We start from the raw sequence: 19,627 nt of genomic DNA, 5'->3' as shown, positions 1-19,627 counted from the left end.
GACTGTAATTGGACCAGTGACAGACCCCTCCCCCTAGACCACCCAGATTGAATACTCTTGACTGATGCATCGTAGCTGGGTTGGGGAGGTCATCTAAGAGAAGTGGAGATCAGAGAACTTATCTCCACTTGCTGGAGTTGCGAATGATTCCTTGGCACTGAAGGTGCTCCTCCAATCCGTTATGGTAAAACGGGTACAGATTTTCATGGACAACACGACTGCCATGTGGTACTGCAATAAGCATGGCAGCGTGGGGTCCTAGACCATGTGCAAGAGACTTTACGTTTTTTTAAGTGCCTGCAACACGCAGGACATCTCCTTGGTGGCCCAGCATCTGGTGGGATCTTTAAAAGCCAGAGCAGATAAACTTAGCAAATGGTGCCTAGCGGATCATGAATGCCAGTTACACTTAGAGTTGAAACAGGTGTCTTTCAGCTGTGGGGAAAACCCTGGCTCGATCTCTTCGCCACTGCAGAGAACAACCAGTATCAACACGTTTTTGTGTTAGAGTTCCCAAGGCAATTCTCTGTGGGAGACTCCTTTCGCCTGAACTGCCTCTCCAGCCCAGAGTACTGAAATAGATCAGAAGACACTAGGCCCAAGTTATCCAAGTGGCAGTGGACTGGACGAGGAGAGTGTGGTACCCGAGATCTCTTGGCCATGAACATATGTCTTCCGATCTGGCTTGCCTTTCGGGAGGACCTCCTCTCGCAGCAGCTGGAATGGGTCCTGCACCTGAGCCTGCACAACCTACACCTCCATGTATTGGAGATTGAACCGCGGCAGTTGAAGTCTTTTGATGTTCCTCCTGAAGTGGTTGGTGTCGTCTTGCCACCCAGGCGCCAATCCACCAAAACTGTGTACACATCCGTCCCTTGAATGCAGTGTTGCCCAACATCCTCTTCTGTTTTTGTTCTCTGGCCAAGCACCAAGCAAGTCCTGGCTGTGGCCACAGTTAAAGGTTATTTTCGGCCCTTTTGGACACTTTGCGTTTACTAGACCAGCCATTCCTTTTCAAATTACTTGCTATGATGAGTTTCTTAAAAGAGCTGATCAACATATTTCTGCCAACACCTTTTGTGATGCCACAGTAGGAATTTAATTTGGTTTTCACCTACCTGGTGTGCACCCTATTTGAACCAATGTACAGGTGTCCTCTCTGCCCTCTATCAAAATGGTGTTCTTCATTGCCATGACATCTGGCTATGCAACAACCATACACATCCTTCCCGGACAAGTTGGTTTTCTGGACAGTAGGTAGTCATGCTTTACCGACCCCTCTGAGGAGGAGCAGCTTTCCCATCTTGACCCTAAGAGGGCCCTCAGTTTTTTCACTTATCGAACTTGTACGATAAACTTTTTGTGGACTTCTTTGGAACAAAAACGGGAAACAAAGTACAAAAAGATAACTTCTCCTGATGAATTGGTTTGTGCATAAAAATCTGCTATGTGCTAGCTAAGAAGCAGTCTCCCAGAAGGATTGCGCATTCCTTCCACCACAGGAAAGGTTTCCACCACTGCGCTTGTACATGGGGTGCCAGTCTTGGACATCTGCCGAACTGCACATGGGCATCCCTTCAAATGTTCATGAAGCACTACTGTCTGGATAACCAGGTGAGGCAGGAGGGTCACTTTGCCCGATCTGTCCTGCAGTGTGTCCTGGTTTGAGCCATTCTACAAACCCCCCATCTTGGGAGGTACTACTTTGGTATCTATTCACATGGTTTGTAGTCTGCGGTTGGACGTCTGTTAGAAGAACATGTTACTTACCTTTCATTACACTTTTTTTGGTAAAACCTCTAACAGCAGATTCCTCACTGACCCTCCCTCCCCTCCTCCCGCTTCTATGGAATCGACTCATATACTCCATCAATAAGACTCCACCCTGAAAACTTCACACTAATATATCCGGATTTCTATGGGCTCTGCGTCTGACGTCATGGACAGAGACCAGACGGAAAGTGACATTATCTTGCAGAGGTTTTGCAGATATAACGACCCAATGTCCCAATGGAGCTGGATGGATAAGTCTCGGAGCTGCATAAAGCCACCTACAAACTTGAGATGGAACCAAAAAATTATCGGGTCTAGCCTGGTTCCTGGAGAAATTGACTAGGTGAGTTATCTGCAGTTAATAGATAGTCTCGACCAGAAAAGGTGTTACAAAGATACATAACTCGTTCCTCAGGCTCAGGATGCACAAAATCATTTTCCTCTCAGATTTCATTAACTCCTGTGCCCTCCTAAAGGGACCACACTTGACCTGAGCTGGGTCCTCTTTGTATGTCTAGTGCAAGTCAAGTCTTTTTGATGTAATAAAATTATACATATGATCTACTTACTTTTAGTGGTTTTTGTCCTCACCCTCATCATCCATTGCTCTGTTTTCATTCACATTTTTCTTCCACCCAATACAGAATTCAGCATGGTGCAGTGGGTCAGCCTACCGCAGTTCTTAGTTAACTTCACTGTGAGTGACTGGATTCTACCCTTTCACAGAGAGCACATCCACATACAAAGCAGTTCCATTCACCGCCAGGGACTACTTTGACAATGTATCTTTTTGAGACCAAAAACATATTTTTGCTTTCTTCCAATATTTTTTATATTGGTGAGGGCACAACAGCTTCCATAACAATGTTCAACAGACAAGCATTGACAAACCCAGAAGACTATCGGCTGATGACAGACATATTGGCTTTGCCCGTGCTACCCCCCTGTCCCCCCCTTGGGTTATGCCAATGAACTAACAGCTTTTTTTTAATCTACTTACTGCATGTAGCTGTATAGCACACTATTGGCATTCCAAGGTTATTTTTGCGTCTTATGTGCAGTTTAAAATTTTCTTCTGCTGTTTATCCACGCAGTTTCTAATCTTTGAAAAAAGTTTTAACTTGCTTAACTACAGGTTATTTTTTTCGAATAAAATGGAAAGCATAAAAAATCTTAACGTTGTACTTTAATTGTTTGTTTTGCCGTGTCTAGGCATCTTTTTGCATAGCAATGTATTCAGCACTTTTATAAAACATGGTTATACTGGAGAATTACTCTAAAATGTGAGTAACTTTTTTGATAACCTTCAGCTAAGTAACTATTCACCGCTTTGGTTACTTACACAAGTCAATGTAAAAAGGCTAATACCTATCTATTAACAAGCATTTGTAATGCATTAGGTCTCGCATTTGCGAAAGTTTGAGCTATTGGCATTTGTAAATGACAATGCCTTTTATTAATGTGTTGTTTTTAAAAACTGATAAATAAAAGGCATTGTCATTTACAAATGCCAATAGCTGAAAGTTTCGCAAATGCGAGACCTATTTCATTGTAAATGCTTGTTAATATATGGGAGCATTTTTACAACCATCCACGCAGCCCTTAATAAAGAAATTCTTGAGGACGTTGTCAATCCTCCATGGTGGGATTTAACTGTGTTACACCCGTGCACTTCAAGTGGTGCACTGTAGAACCAGGGAACCAAGTACAAGCCCACCCTGGCATCCCACCTTTAGGCTGCGCAGTTTTACATAATTCACCAAACATGCACTGTGGTTAAGCACATACTTTATAAACGCCGGCGCTCCCCCCGCCGTGCATGCCTGCTCTCTTTAATGCTAGGCTTGTGTCTGACTGTAAATCAATTGGTGCCGATTAAAAGCCCTCTGATACCTTCGGATAAAGTTTGCGCTATATAAAAGTGCAAGCAAATAAATAATTAAAAAAGACTACCTGTAGCACATCCGTTCTTATTCTGCGATGCCACATGCCTTCGGGTCCCTGTACTGATTAACTGCACCCGGCTGTGGGTAAACTCCATGGCAGGAACAACGTGTTGTGGGGCAGACACGGGGAATGTAGCCACTGTCCTGTGGCTGCACCGCGGGGTAACAGTATGGGGCAGGAAGGCAGGGAGTCGGTACAGCTGTGCCATGGCAGTGTAGTCCTCTGTGCAGGCCGGGCATGGGGGTTGATGTTGGCTGAGGGGAAGTGGTGAGGAGGTGCCGGTTCGGTATGCCTGCTTCCTAATTTTGGGAAGGCCACCGTTATTTAAAAAAAATAACGTGTTGGGTGACCCGCTGCAAGGAGATGTGCGGGCGCCATTATTGAAAGCTAAAAAAAAGAAAAAAACATTATGGCGAGCTGCGCACAAGAAGATGCGCGGCAGCCATCATTTAATGTAAATAAAAGAAGGTTCTCCACTGGAGCAATATATCAAAATTAAAAGATATTTCCTGAGTGCTGACGGCCCCTCGCACGCTAGGGGTGGATGGCCGTGTTTGGAGAGTCGGATTTCACCTACATGAGAGATCAGGGTGGTAACAGATGGCATGGACCCCGCAGAGCCAGCTCCCATCCCTTACCGCCCCCACCCCTGGTCTGAGTGCAGCCAGAGCGTTGTAGGTACTGTAGGAAGGACAACACAGAGCCTGAAACATCTTGAAGGGCATGGGGTGCGTAAGAATGTAATGTCACGTGGAAGGCATATCTTAAACTACATATTGCAATAGTTTCTTTTTCTGAAATGATTTACTCAGTATATCACGTACTGACAAATTCCAAACAGGGCAGTCTTAGTAATTGCATTTATGTAGCGGTAATTACCCCTGACAAGGCGTTGAAGCACTGGACGAGATATACCAAAGTTATTACAACTCCCTGGCTCTCTCTGAAACTCTGACAGCGCTGCCAACCAGACCCTTTGTTGTTAGTTCTGCATGTCTAACTGCAGAAGCAAAACTTCAAGCCCCAGAAGTAATGAGTGCGCCCCTGACAACTGCCCTGAGTGACGTGCACATCTTTGCCGCGAGCGGGGTGTTGCGTGACCTGGGTCTGTGAAATTCCTTGCGTGCAAGCGTGCGGAGTGCTGCAGTGGTGGAGAGCGGGTTAACGTGTGACCCAGGGCGGGGAGGTGGCCTTGTGGCTCTTTTCGTGTGTGTGTGTTGAGAAAGAGAAGCGTGCATGTGAGCGTGAAAAGATGGGTGTGTTCGGGAGACAGAGTGATACTGTGCAGAGCAGGGCTGGGTGTCGCGGGTGCGTGACCTCGGGCTTCTGTGTGCTCCGGAGGCTGCTGCGTGCTGGGAAACAAAATCGTGGCACGTGAACCTCTCGCGACAGCTGGGGAGCTCACAGAGCGCGAGCACCCCAGAGCGTGATCGCACAGAGGATCTCTGGAGATGGGACGGCTGCGGGCCAAGAGTTCATCGCGGAAGTGAGCGTGTCTACTGTCCGCCCCCGAGTACTTTAGAGGACATGAGAGCTTTGAGCTGGCCGTTTGTGAGGCTGTGTCGTGCCCCGTGGGGCGAGACTTGCGCCTGATGAGTGAGAGTGGAGGTAAGTATGGGGTATATTGATGTCACGGCCATAAGGATGTATGTGCTGGCAAGGAATTACTGTCAGTAAATGAGCCCGTATCGTCGTGCCTGTTTAATACTGGGGAAGTGGCTATGCATGTGCAAAGAATGTTAGAGCCCCCGCCACACTCATACCTGGTTCCCAGCTTCAAAGTTGGCCGCCGTTGGGAATGCAACCTCGGCTTTACATATCAAGACTGAGGCGCAAAAGTGAAAGCAGGCTGGCTGGCGCACCATGACGAGAGAGGAAAGCCATATGGCGCCTCTGCTCGTCATTGTGCGCCTAACCGCACGCCCGTTGCCAGTGCACGCGCCAGTGGGCTGAAGCGCTTCCCCAAAAGTGGATTGCATGGCGGCACGATGCACGTGATTGTGCGCGTGCTCGCCATGCAATCCACTTTTGAGAGCACTTTTGGGAGCCCCTTACTAGAGTCTCGCTGTGCGATCGCTTACGCGATAGCCAGGCGAGACCTAAAAATGTATAAGTGTTCCCTCTATTTTGGCTGCGCTGCAAATGTGAACATGACCAATGAAATGTATGTTTTGTGTTATTTTATCGATAGCAGCTATCAAAAGCTGTATATAACTTTGTTACTGTATGCAGAGCTATTGCTGATTTTTTGTTTTGTTTCTAAAAATATAATCTGTTGTCGCCACTGGACACAAACTCTTTATATTTACTTAGGAAACATTGGGCGGGTTAATATATTTTTTCGAGCTGCACTGAGAAGTGTTTGACTGCAAATTGCCTTCTCTGGAATGTCTAACTTTTTAATAACTACAAGTTCAAGGGTGTTGGAAATAGATAGTCTGAGGAAATAGCAAAGGAGGTATAATGAATCCCTGCTGATGGGGAGCTACATTATTCACTTAGTTAGTTTAGCTAACATGATTCATGCTGTGCCAGATTCAATGGAGTTTTGCGCGCTAACACATAATTAAAATCCTTTTACTCCCACCCCATAATGAAGGTAAAATGGGGAAATAACTTTTCAGTTTGAAAAGTGAGTTAAATATAACGTAATATAAAAAGCATCCTTTCTAAATAGGTATTTTTACAGTTATTTTATAGGCTCTATTTGATACTGTATTGCATATAAACCTTGCTACAGTTTTCCTCTATTTTTCTTTTAAAACGCCACTGTAAGAGCAAGTGTAAATAAAGCCAATGCTTAACTTGTAACGACATAAGTGCCAGAGTAAAGATATTTAAAAGGAGGCCACTGCAGCTTACACCATCCACAGCCCAAGACAGAGCTGCCAAAGGACAGTGCCATCATACCTAATAACCATCATATTTCAATAAATGTGACAATTTAATTGATTCCATATCACCCAAAGCTCTCAGAATGGCCTTGATGACCTGATATATATTTTTTAATGTATATTGAATTGTTACATACTGTGCTGAGTTGCTCTGTTAAAGAGTAGACTGACCGGGGCACCATCTAATAGACTTTCAAAATAAAGTGCTGGTGTTAAGAAATGAGTTTTGGTGATGAGCACTGGTAAACTCCTTCAGAAATTAAGCACTAATTATATTATTGTTGCACTGCTGTTTTGAAGTACATAGGGCTACCCTGAATGGGCATAGCACAAATCTGTGGAGCTAATTTTTCAGCACTTAACCTCCGCAGTAAGGGTGTCTGGTCCCTAATGCTAACAACAAAACATGGACCCCTTGCTCACCATTGAGTTGGGGCATCATTGGGGGTGCATTGAACACCTTAGAGTTGTTTTCGATGCCCTGAAGATGGCCACTTCTTCGATAGCCTAGTGTTGTGTATCGCTTCCCTAAAAATCCATTAGCAGTAGCATGGGGTTTCGATTCCTATTAGATGCTGCTTTGCTGCAGTAGCACAGCAGTGGAAAAAAAACATTTTGGTGCCGATTACGATCCGGCAAAAACCTGGTACGAACCGTCGGTCGGAGCGTTTTCTCCGTCCGACTCGTACCCGGTCGTAAAACTTCACAAACATGGAATTACAATCCGCACGGAAACACCATTTCCGTACGAATCGTAAAAAACACCGACCGACGAAAATATACATACGAATGTGCTCCGGGAATGCTGCGACGTGACGTCGGGACGCTGTCAGGCAGCGTTTCACGACCCAGGAAGCACAATTCGAACCGACAGCAGTCTGGACGGCAATATTTTCACGGCACCAAAAAAGTGCCGGAAAAGCGAAGTACGTCGCGAAACGACCAGAGTAGGTGGCCCGATACGCGCCGACCCCCCCAGCCCCCGTACGTACGCGCCGACCCCCCCCAGCCCCCGTACGTTCGAGTCGTACCCCCCCCAGCCCCCGTACGTTCGAGTCGAACCCCCCCGTGTATGTACACCCGTGTACATGTCGAACCCCCCGTGTATGTACACCCGTGTACGTGTCGAACCCCCCGTGTATGTACACCCGTGTTCGTGTCGAACCCCCCGTGTATGTACACCCGTGTTCGTGTCGAACCCCCCGTGTATGTACACCCGTGTACGTGTCGAACCCCCCCGTGTATGTACACCCGTGTACGTTCGAGTCGTACCCCCCGTGTATGTACACCCGTGTTCGAGTCGAACCCCCCCGTGTATGTACACCCGTGTACGTTTGAGTCGTACCCCCCGTGTATGTACACCCGTGTACGTGTCGTACCCCCCCCGTGTATGTACACCCGTGTACGTTCGAGTCGTACCCCCCCCCCCCTGTGTATGTACACCCGTGTACGTGTCGAACCCCCCCGTGTATGTACACCCGTGTACGTTCGAGTCGTACCCCCACCCGTGTATGTACGGTGCGTACCCCCAGCGCGTAGTGCTGGGGGTACGCACCGTACATACACGGGTGGGGGTACGACTCGAACGTACACGGGTGTACATACACGGGGGGGTTCGACACGTACACGGGTGTACATACACGGGGGGGTTCGACACGTACACGGGTGTACATTCACGGGGGGGTTCGACACGTACACGGGTGTACATACACGGGGGGTACGACTCGAACGTACGGGGGCTGGGGGTTCGGCGCGTACGTACGGGGGCTGGGGGGGGTCGGCGCGTACGTACGGGGGCTGGGGGGGTCGGCGCGTACGTACGGGGACTGGGGGGGGTCGGCGCGTACGTACGGGGGCTGGGGGGGGTCGGCACGTACGTACGGGGGCTGGGGGGGGTCGGCGCGTACGTTCGGGGGCTGGGGGGGGGGGTCGGCGCGTATGCGGGCACATGTCTCCATGGTTGCTATGGGAGTTCGGTGCGGACGGTGTTTTTTCTATACGGTTGTAACATCGGACGCACGGGATGGATCGTAATTCCACGGTCGGACTTCACTTTTCACATTTCTACGGTAAATCGTCCGTGGACGTGTCGGACACATTTTCCGACCCGAGGACGTGTGGGGAATACTTCCCAATGCGATTCGTATGGACTTTTTACCATGCGAATTGTAATTGACAGTTTGTACGGCACTTGTGCGATTCGTACGGTAAAAAGACCGGATACGAGTCGTACGGGGAATTTTTTTACCCGATCGTGATCGGCACCTTGACTGCTTTTCATATCAGTGTGACATGTTTCATGGCTGTCATGCAAAGTTGCAAGGAGCAACCCACTTTCTTGTCCTTCCCCCTTCTTCTTGGGTCTCCGCAGATATGGTAAAAATGTTAAAAGGGCAGAAGCTGAGCAACTGTCTCAACAGGGCTCTAGAGAGAAGCAGTGGAATGGCAGATGGTGAGGGTCTGGCGCCGTGATGTATACTGACCCTTAGGTGACAGAAATTGTCTACCATACTCATTATTGGTTCAAAGTGACAGCTGCTACTTAGATTACTACTTCATCATGAGGTTTGGGACTCCGGTACTCTGGGATTGAACAGGAGAAAAAGTTAGTATGAGGTGGGGTAGTGCAGCAAGGTGGTAGAATTGTTATTCCAAATGATTTTTAAAAGAAGGAAGGGATTCCCTGAGATTAGGTTGGAGGATGACTGGGCACTAAGTAAGATAATTTATATATTCTTCTAAAATGGGTGTGGGTGGTTAGAGACACAAGGGCAGTAAGAAAGATCCTTGTTTTGTTCCAACTTGATCCCCATCTCCCTCCACAAGTAGTGCATGGAATCACAATAGGGATTTATGCTTGTGAAAAGGCTGTACAAAAGAAAATGTAGTTGGGGAGCTGTCGACTAGGGGAATAGTTTTCAATAAGAGGCTTGTAGACTGCTCTAAATTCAGCTTTGTTCTCGACTATGATGTCAGTAGGAACTCCTCAAGGAGAAACCTTTTCATTGTTGGAAGCTACCAATCGACAGCTCTACATATTCAAGCCATGTGGCAAAAACACACAGGCCTTTCTAATCCAAGGTTTTTATAGTGGGAATTGTGATTTTTTTTTTGTGATCTTACTCCAGAGGGCAATATCTTTCTGTTAGTATGAACATAGTGAGGGCTTCCGGTAGTGTAAGGAAACAGGATGTGGATGCCTGACCCCGCATTCATAATGGGACCAACACAACTGTGGGGCACTAAGCCACATTTGATACCTTACCAGCAACTGGAGTGCTGCTTTTCAAACAATTGTGGTTTGATTAACTAACAGGCTTTCTGATTGTACCTATCTAATTCCCATTATCTGATGTTGGATGTAAAGGAAAGCTTTTTGTGAGGAGAGATGCTCATGTGTTTCACTGAGTGGTGTGCAATATTCTCTGCTCCTAGTCTCAATGTGATTTGAAGAGTCTTCTGTGCGAAGACAGTTCTACGAACTTGCTCCACTGACCCTTATTCCTTTAATACCAGGTCAGTTCCTGTGACTAGTTTAAAAGTCTGATTCTTCTATTTTGGCTGAGATTCAGGGGAGCATGCATGGTTGTGTTCTTTTTGTAAAAATGTAAATTGGATCAATACTGCTCTTAAATTTGAAGTTTCTTGTATTCAATGTGGGTTGTTCCACCAAAACATATTGGCACCCATACAGATTAAATCAGACTTTCCAGGGAGAAGTGGCACCCTAGATCAAAACGCTTTACGTTTCAAACCTTGACAGAAGTGACACAAGCAGATTTCAGTAGCTGACCTGCATCCTTATAGTGTGATGTCTGTGTTCTCTGTGAAACAAGATTTCTCAAAGACCACCTTGTATGTGAATAATGAGCAATTGTATCCTCATCAATTAGGAGATTTAACTTTATCTTTAAGATGAGTAGTTTTGAGGAAAGTATAAATGCTCTGAAGCTGAATGTGGTACAGTTGATCTCTTTTGAATGGTAGACCAGAGGGTCCATGCACTGGCCCCCCGCCCTCCACGTTGTAGTCCGCCTCAGTGGCTATACATATCTTGTGCTAGACCTCTGGTAAGGTGCAGTGATTGAACAGCCATTTTTCTCTGGTACCTGACCACTTGTTCCAGTTTGGTATCAAGGCCAGGGAAAGATTCTGGCCAGAAGCATAGCAACCTTTCAGATCACACCTCTGTCATTCTTCAGACATCATCAGATCTTGTCTATCATTCAAGGTACAGTGATCCCAGTTATTTCTTGCACGGAGATGCAAAGCTTGTTGATCTTTCAGGAAAGTGGGAGGAGGAGCTGTGGGATGTATTAACTGAAGTGTTGCACTGAGGAATCAAAGTGCCCACATTTCTAGGAAGCTGTTCAGGGAAAGCCTCCTTCCAATCTGGTGCTGCTAGGCGATTACTCCAGGCAAAGGAGGCAGCTTCCTACTGTTAGTGTTCAGCTATTGAAAACCAGCTTGACAAGGCCAGCAGTCACTTTGTACCGTGTCGTCAATGCTTGTAACACACTCCCACTCAGCATAGAAGGTAGATTTTAGAAGTTTTTTGATATACAAATCCGTGTGACAAATTATTTGTGTGAATCTTTGATTTTTAGGTTGCAAATAGTTGTAACAGGGAACTGATGATATTGCACTTTAATCCACAGAGAAATATAGTTTAGAAGTGTAGTTAAATATCATCATCATCGCCTTTATTTCGATCTTAGGTCATAAACGTATAACAACAAGACAAACACATTACTCAAACGTAAAAAATAGACATATCATATTTAAAAAAATCCGGTTAAAATTATGTAAAAGACACAAAATTCATGTTACAGCCAATATCTTAAAAATAGCAAGGGCTAAAACCACAAATAAAAATTAGAACATAAAATAATTCCCACCAGCTATCTTCTTTGAGGGTCAAACAATTCATATCCGGGATCAGTGACAAACATTAGCAGGTTGGCTTGCTTAATCCAGAATGCCTTTAAAAACATAGCCACACAAAACACTTCAGTCTGGCTGGTATCACTCTTGTAATATCCTAAAAGTTTCCTTGGGCTCCCTACATCCCAAGTTTCTACATAAGGGAACGATCCATTATACACGTATAGATTTATAAAAGGAACAGAAAAACAAAACATGGATAAGCGTTTCTGACTATCCTTAATAACCTACACACAGTTCATCTGATGGGCCTCTATCCGGTTGCCATTTGCATGTAAATGATTTTATGGGTAAGATGCCATATCTGAATTGGAGATAAAGTTTTGTTGCCAGTGGGGGCACAATCTCATCAATGTTGTTTACGTAGGCGGCTATTGGTTTTCAATCAATAAATTGGTTTTCAATCAATAAACAACACTGTCAGGGAGCCCTCTCACTCTCTAACAATGTCTAATGCCACACTTTTCCAGACTAATCGCTTAAGGTTAGCATTACCTATCTGACACATACTCTCTGGTGAAGTCCAGTATTCATCCAGTTTCAACTTCAATAATAGAGTTTTGACTGCCAGAGCCACATAAAAATATCATTTAGTCGTGTCGAGTGAGACACCATTTTATTAGAAATGGATGCTGGTTTCTGTTTTCTCATTTACCCTGCTCCTGTATTCTCCTTCTTAATCAGAGACCCAGTCCAAACTTTCTCTCCTCACATTTTCTGCAGACATGACAGGTGTGACATCAATTAAACCGCTGGCTAGAAAGTGTGTATTGTGAATTCAACTGTTTTCGTGTTCTCTGTGTATCACTTTGAAGGACTTCCACTTGAAGTTCTGATGTAGGCCTGCTGAAGGCAATATTTTGTAAATGATTTTGTCTAGAAAATGTTTAATACTGTATTTCCACATCTCTGGACTAATGTCGCTGAGGGAGCGAGGGGAGATTTACCTTGCCTTAAACGGGTTAGTGCTAAGAATTAATATTTGTGATGCTGTTTATTTTGATTTGCCCAAAGTGAGCTAACCATGATCATGCCATTCTGGATCTGCAGTTCTGCTAGTTGCTTATGCTTGAAATGTGTATAAAATATTTTTTTTATGGATTGGGAGGGGAGGGGGGGGGGTAGCTAATTATTTTATTCCTGAATTACTGTGCGACTTGATTGGGATTTTCTATACATAGAATTCTGTCAGAACTCTTTGGGTATGACATTTAAACTTCTTGAATAATTGCTTACTAAGGTTAATATTACGGATGCAGGGTTTGTATTTCTGTATCTGAGTCTTTGTCATTTCTTACTATATTTTCTCTAATGACTTTGAATACATTTCTGATCTAGAACTTCATTATTGACTGGTCCATGTTACTATTTGATCATATTTGTTCATACTCTGCTCATTGGATGGGGTCAAGGAAAGAGGGTGGTGCTTCTAGCCGCCTGATCAAATTGAGTGAAAGCGCAGATCTACCAAGATAAAAACCTGGGGTGTTTGAAAAATATTGGGGTTTACTTGGATATTGGAGTTTGAGGCCCATAAAACTGAAGTGTTGCACTGAGCGCTCAAAGTGTCCATTCTTCTAGGATGCTGTTTAGGGGAAGTCTCCTTCTACTCTGGTGATGCTTGGATGTTACTCTGGCCAGAGGAGGTTGCCTCCCACTGTGAGTGTTCACCTGTTGAAAACCAGCTTGGCAAAGTCAGCATGCACTTTTTACCTCCTTACCAATGCTTGTATCACACTCCCACTCAGCATAGAAGAGAGTTGAGACTGAAGAAGCCTCTAAGTCAGCATGTAAAACAGGCTGAGTTCTTTGATGGGCCCATCACTTTCCCTCAGTTCTCAGCAGTACAGGAAATGTAGTATGAAACCGAGATTCTGGGAGGTAGTCTAATTACAGCGGTACAAGTGAGCCCACTACTGAGATCCCCAGTGGCTGACCCTATCTTGAGAAAGGAAAACTGCGTAGGAAGCACATTCGGATAACACCAAACACTCTTACTAGCAGATGCTGGTCTGCAAAGTAGCACCGGTGGACCAGATGAGTCTGTTATCTGGCTGTGGTGCGTATATTTAGTGGTGAAATAAAGCATGCATGTGTATCAGTCGGGCAAAACACTAAACTGAATAGTAGCAGGGTATCCACAGCAGGGAATAGGGGTGACTCGAGAAACAATGGAGTTGTGTTAAATGTAACGTTATCCTTTCTTTAAACACCGAGTTAAAGTAGAAATATTCAACATATACTACTGTTGTGACTTGCAGGATTTATTATACATTTGCTTTACATTTGGTCTTCTCTTTTAGGTTGGAAGATGACAAATCATTTGTTCGTGAAGAAATTAGCAAAGTGCTGGAGAGAGAGAAATTAGCTGCCAGTGATCACCTTAGCAGAGCAATTATTCGCGAAAAAGCAGCTACCGAAGAGGAGCGCCTGAAAGCCAAGGGCTTGGTAAGTATTCAATAGAGAGCCCTGTATTCCTCAGTCCTGCATCTCTCAGATTTATTTTTATGAAGATCAACAAGTCCTCTTCAGTTTCTCCTAAGCTTGAACTCGCTCTTCTCCTTGCATACACCCATCTTGCATGTGACTTGTGAAACGTACCCACATCTTATGAAACTTTCTTGCAAGGATTTTAATGCTATACAAAAAGTCGGCATTCTTTTTTGTTGACATAAGTGAAAATATGCATTACGAGTTGTAGTATATGGCTCAAAAGCAGCTGAAATACATTCATCATTTGCGGAACGAGTTGCACAGAAGCATATACATCATTATGAAACATAAACGTTCATTTTTATTGTACACCAAGCTTTTTTTTAACAAAATGTGGTTAAATAATTGCATAGAATGATAATTGTCTTTCCATTTTTAGTCACTTTATCAAAGCATAGGGTCTCACCACACCATTAAAGAGTCCATAATATGCTGGTTCATGAAGAGGAAGAAACCGTTTTAAGATGCACGAAGATGCCTGTCAAACAATTTCATACATTTCAAGGATATATATATTTGTATACACATATGTATATGAATTCATCGAGGGCATGGGGGTTACACTATTTTGAAAAGTATATATATGCATTTTCAGGTAATAAAAAAGAGGGTATGGGGGTTCACACTTTAAAAAATATAATACATTTTTAAAGGGGTTAAAAATAGTTGAGAGTAACATCTGCATAAGTACAGCACCTTGTTTCACATCTGTTCCCTCAGCCTATCCATCGTTATATAAATATATATATCTTTGAAAAAACTAAAGTTGAAGTGACGTTATGGTTAGTTTAGGTGTTAAGACCTTAACTTATATTAAAACCCCCCTGCACCCCAGAAATTCACAGATAGTCATGTTATAATTGGGCCTTGAAAGGAAATATAAGCCAACGTTAAAAAAAACCTCAAGTCACTGAAGAGGCCAGTTACAGTTTAGTAAACTAAAACTTGCGTCGCCATCATGCACTGCTTATGACCTCACATATCACATGTCATAATTGATGTCAACACTCATAACATCTAAGTCTTACCCTCTGGCCAGACCCTGTGACCAATCCGCATTTGGACTTTGTGCCTAGACTCTAGCAAAGCCATGCACCCAACCGCGCATGCGAATAACCTCCACGCACATGATCAGCCATATGTAGGACACGCTTCAGGCAGGGCTCAGCCTGTGACCGTGGTCTGCACTCACTCCTCAACAAACGGCCAATCCCCACTAGGCTCAAGCTTTGCACCAGCCCCTGCATCCACACTATGGCCCTACCCTGTGCCCGACCCTCTGCGTGTGGCCAACCCACATTTTGAATGGTCAATGGTCATCAGCCTTGCACAGCGGTGGTTGGCTGCAGAGCCTTACCTGTGGCAAGGCCCTCCACCCGCCGCTCCCTGACCACCGAACACCCTACTCACTCAGCCTTTAGCTCTTCACCGTAATAGTTGGCCAAAGAGTCTATTGTTCAATGATATTCAAGGACCAGCTCTCTGCAGGGGACCTAACCCCAGGGCACCCATAATCAGTAGAATGCAGTCTTCGGATTCTCATTCTTGGAAGGCTCTTGACATCATTGAGTTTCAATTTCAGAAAGTTCCTTCTTATTTTCTAAGGTGTCTTACCGATCTTTGGACAGAAACATTTCTACCGCAAAAAACAGCCAATTGTTCATCTGCTAAACCAGCGAGTTAGTGACTTTCTTTTCCTCATAGAGCATTTTATTGGGATTTTAGAAGACCTCATACAATGTAGACCAACAAGAGAAATGCCAAGTACATAGGAACAGTCATCTGGACATCACAGTGAGTCCAGCATCCTACTATGGAAAGGAAAGATCAGGAACACCATCTTGAATTTACTTGCAGTTTTCTGGCATATTTTTTTGAGAATTCTAACCATGCACCGCCTATCGTGCCAGGTTTATGTGAGCCACCTTTCGCTCTATAGATGAGAATTTAGCTGAGGAGCATCTGCCCATTTGCATCAACTGCTCACTTAGAGGAGTGTACCATAGAGGGCCACCAGTATTTGGCTATGCCACGTAGGGTAACAGGAGCCCCAGCTCAACAAATGAGCATTTAACCTTCGTCCGTCCTCGTCCGCCATAATGCCTAGAAACACTAATTTGGGGGGAAAGACAAGCTAGCACCCTCCACAGAACGCTGGAGAGCTTACACCAGTATTTTCGAATAATGAGACCTCCACATATAACAAATTCTATTAATTTTTTTAGATCAGGAATTTAGACAGCAGTTTGCCGATAGTTACCAAGCAAGTAACTTCACCCATTTCCAAGCTCATCCGAGTCATTTGCATGTGAGGATACGTTTTAAATCTCGAGGTAAAATGTTTGGTCTAGGTTACAAAAGGACTGTATTCGACTATTTCACACACAATATATCTTCCTTCCTCAGCAGGTAAAAGGATAACGTGGTATATGTTGTGCATTAATAGCTGAAAGAGTACACTAGTCTGTGCTCGTTAGGCAAAAGTTGGAACATGTGCCGAAAGGTTCTTTTGCATTGATTTTCCTGGTACTTTGAAGCTGCCAATTTCACACCAGAGGTGGAACAGAAGACACACACTCATAGACGGCGACTTCTGTCTGAGATGTTCAGGTTAGAAATGACAGCATTAGGACCACATGGCAAAGGCAAAAAAATAAAAATCCTGTCTGCTTTCACCTGTCTCTAACAAGTTATACTCCGCTCTGCTCCGAATGCTTTGCTTTCAAGTAATAGTCTTTCCTGCAACCAGCGATCAATTAAAAGTTAGTGTCAAGTAAGCCATTAACAAACTGCTGCCCTTCGCAGTCATTCATCATAATCAGCTCGTACCTTTACAGAAAGCAAGCCCGGCATTGTGCGACGTTATTGTGGTAATAAGGATGCGGGAAAGACTGGAATCCAGAACAGGTCATTAACGACGCTGTGCTCGAACCAAGAAAGCCTTGGGTGCGAAGTGTGCATCTGATAAATGTACCATCATTTGATCCTTTGTCTGTGCTTGCTGTCTGACCCAGGCTAGACTTTAGAAACTGGCTATATCTTCTGCGTTGAAAAGTGGACTATGGTGTCCTATGCCATTGGGGTATTAAGAGTGATGCAGGTATGTTTGGTAGCCAGGTATGCTACATAAAGCACTGGCATATGTTTGTGTTTCGTATATTTGTATACGTGTTGATGGATGATGTTTGTGCGGCCGTGGGTGCTTCACAAATCGCGTTTTACTTGACCTGTTACTATCAAAAGTCCATCAAATTTCGAATAGCCGCCTTGAAATCACAGCTGCTGGCACATGTGAAGTTAAATGCAGCGGTCAAGGATTTAAAAGTATATATTTTAATATAGATGTCTCAATAGCACATGTGCAATTGAAATAGCTTGGTTACTCCACAATTACTTCCACTGGAGAGTCTTACAGACTCCTGCTGTTAAAGGGCCTTTGCTTCAAGAAGAACTAGATTGGTGTAATGAGCATCTTGGTGTTGCTCCCTCCCTTGGCCTTTCTTTGCCTGTTCATCCCAAGTACTTCACTGCCCTTGCACGTTCTGGGTTTTCTGTATTCTAAATGAAAGGAAGGTACTTTGGGGGCCTTTGTGGTCTTTCTGACCTTCTAGTACCATGATTCCTTCACAGGTGCAAAAAAAAAAAAAGTTAGGAAATAACTTGAAACAAGCCGTGATCAAATGCATATCCGTGCTGCTTTGAGAAATGTGGGCATGACTCCCTGGATGGAACCAGCACCCTACTAAAGCAGTGCACTTTAATACACATCTGTGGCCCTTTTTAGCACCCATGCATGTGCGTCAAGGCCCAAACACAGACCCACCTTGCTAACGTAAGCCATTTATATACACATCAGGTGGCAATTCAGGGCTAATTCTTGAACATTAGTCGCCAAATTTGAGAACATGTGACACATACATGCCGAGTACAAATCCTAAAATCAAGAGAAATTTGGCATGTCAGAATTCACATATAGACTTAATTTGCACACTTGCACATTAGATTGATTTCTAGAATACACATGTCCCTATAATCTATCCCTGCCTTTGAGTACATATCCATACAAAATGCTTTTGTTGGTGCGCTAGTGATACATTTAGACTGTGGCATACACAGTGGTGGCTCCTCCGCAAAGGTGTAGGCGCGTCGTCTCACCGCTGCAAAGCAGTGAAAACAAGCATTGGCATAGCCAATAGGTCTCGCTTTTGGGACCTTATAAGTATTTAGTTATGCAGCACAATATTCTTGGTGCAACAACATTAACTGTTGCATGGTTAAACACTTATAAGGCCCCAAAGGCGAGACCTATTGGCTATGCCAATGCTTGTTCAGTGTTGACAGTGCGCGTGCCTTTACTGCAAAGTACTTAAATGAATAAAAACACGAGTGTCCTGGCGCGAGACCGCATGTTTTGGGGCGCAGCTCTCTTCCGAGAGCTCCAGAACACCAGCAGCCCGCGAGCGCAATTTAAGTATAATGCTGCCCAATGCAACCAAAGAAAAGGGTACCACTTGCCCACCATATTTTCATCAAGCATTACATTGATACAAGGGTGGGATGCCAAGAGAGCGAATATAAAATCCAAAATGGCCATTGTTAATTTTGGACCATTTTTGCTGAGCCCTGGTTCTTTGCTTAAGAAATCGGGGATTAAGTGTTGGAACCCATTTTTGGTATAAATAGCATTTGATTTTGAAAATGAGGATAGTTGTGGGACCCAAAGGGTTTACAAAACGGGCACTTGGCACTCCTTAAAACTGGAAAGTCTGGGTATGTTTTTCATCCTGTACCATGAGCATACACAGGCCAACTGAGCGTATACCACTGGCCCTTTGGCACCCCTCTCAACAAAGTCTTAACTCTGTTAACACACTTGCTAAAACTGTTGTCTTCATTCCCACAGTGGTGCACGCCTTCCTCCGCAGATCAACCTCCCATTGCAGGGAACATTTTAAATGCCTGATCTTTGTGTCTGGCTTGGAAATGTACATGTATATTCCAAAGAAAGCTCTAAAAACTATAAATCGTGTGCAGCGTTCGAATGCGTGAAACACTTGGTTCAGCTTCCATTTGGATGTAGCCGTAACACCCCCAACTGGCATGTTAACATACTGCCAATCTGTTGACCACTTGGTGTACACAGCATTCCGAGTAAGGCTCTTAGAGGTGGCTTCTCTGAGGGCAATTTCAACCAACTACTCAGAGACATGATGCCAATTCAGAATTCTTGTACTATTCAAAGACTAGGTCTTGGAATAAAAATTACCATAACTCAAGAAAAATAAAAAAAATTACTTATTCGGATCTGGGTGCTGTGATATGCAATTTTAAATTGGTTGGGACCCTCATTTCTTTGAGAATGGTTCCAATGATCCCTCCACTGCATGGAGCCCAGATCGACTGGTCCCCATCTCTTACGCTCCACACGCCTCACATTTTTTGTAGAGTCCGCCTACTTTGCCCCATCAGTGGGCCAGAATATTTCTGCTCTCTAGTAGATTGCACATAGTCTTTTAGACTACCCCCTACAGTGACCAAACACAATTTGGTGTGGGTTTTAAGAAGAACATCTGACC

At 44.4% G+C, this 19,627-nt stretch overlaps 1 protein-coding gene across 1 annotated transcript in view; it reads left to right on the top strand.

Moving 5' to 3' along the window:
- Window positions 1–19,627, top strand: part of CHCHD3 (coiled-coil-helix-coiled-coil-helix domain containing 3) — an 878,604-nt gene that overhangs the window by 317,999 nt on the left and 540,978 nt on the right. The window contains exon 4 of the mRNA XM_085653592.1: window positions 13,862–14,006. Within this exon, the coding sequence (XP_085509718.1) occupies window positions 13,862–14,006 (145 nt within the window). The remainder of the gene's footprint in view (window positions 1–13,861; window positions 14,007–19,627) is intronic.

This window comes from Triturus cristatus, chromosome 4_1, assembly GCF_964204655.1.
Source record: "Triturus cristatus chromosome 4_1, aTriCri1.1, whole genome shotgun sequence".
Classification (NCBI taxonomy): domain Eukaryota; kingdom Metazoa; phylum Chordata; class Amphibia; order Caudata; family Salamandridae; genus Triturus; species Triturus cristatus.
The sequence above is the reverse complement of the archived record's forward strand: the minus strand, read 5'-3'. Positions and strand labels throughout refer to the sequence as shown.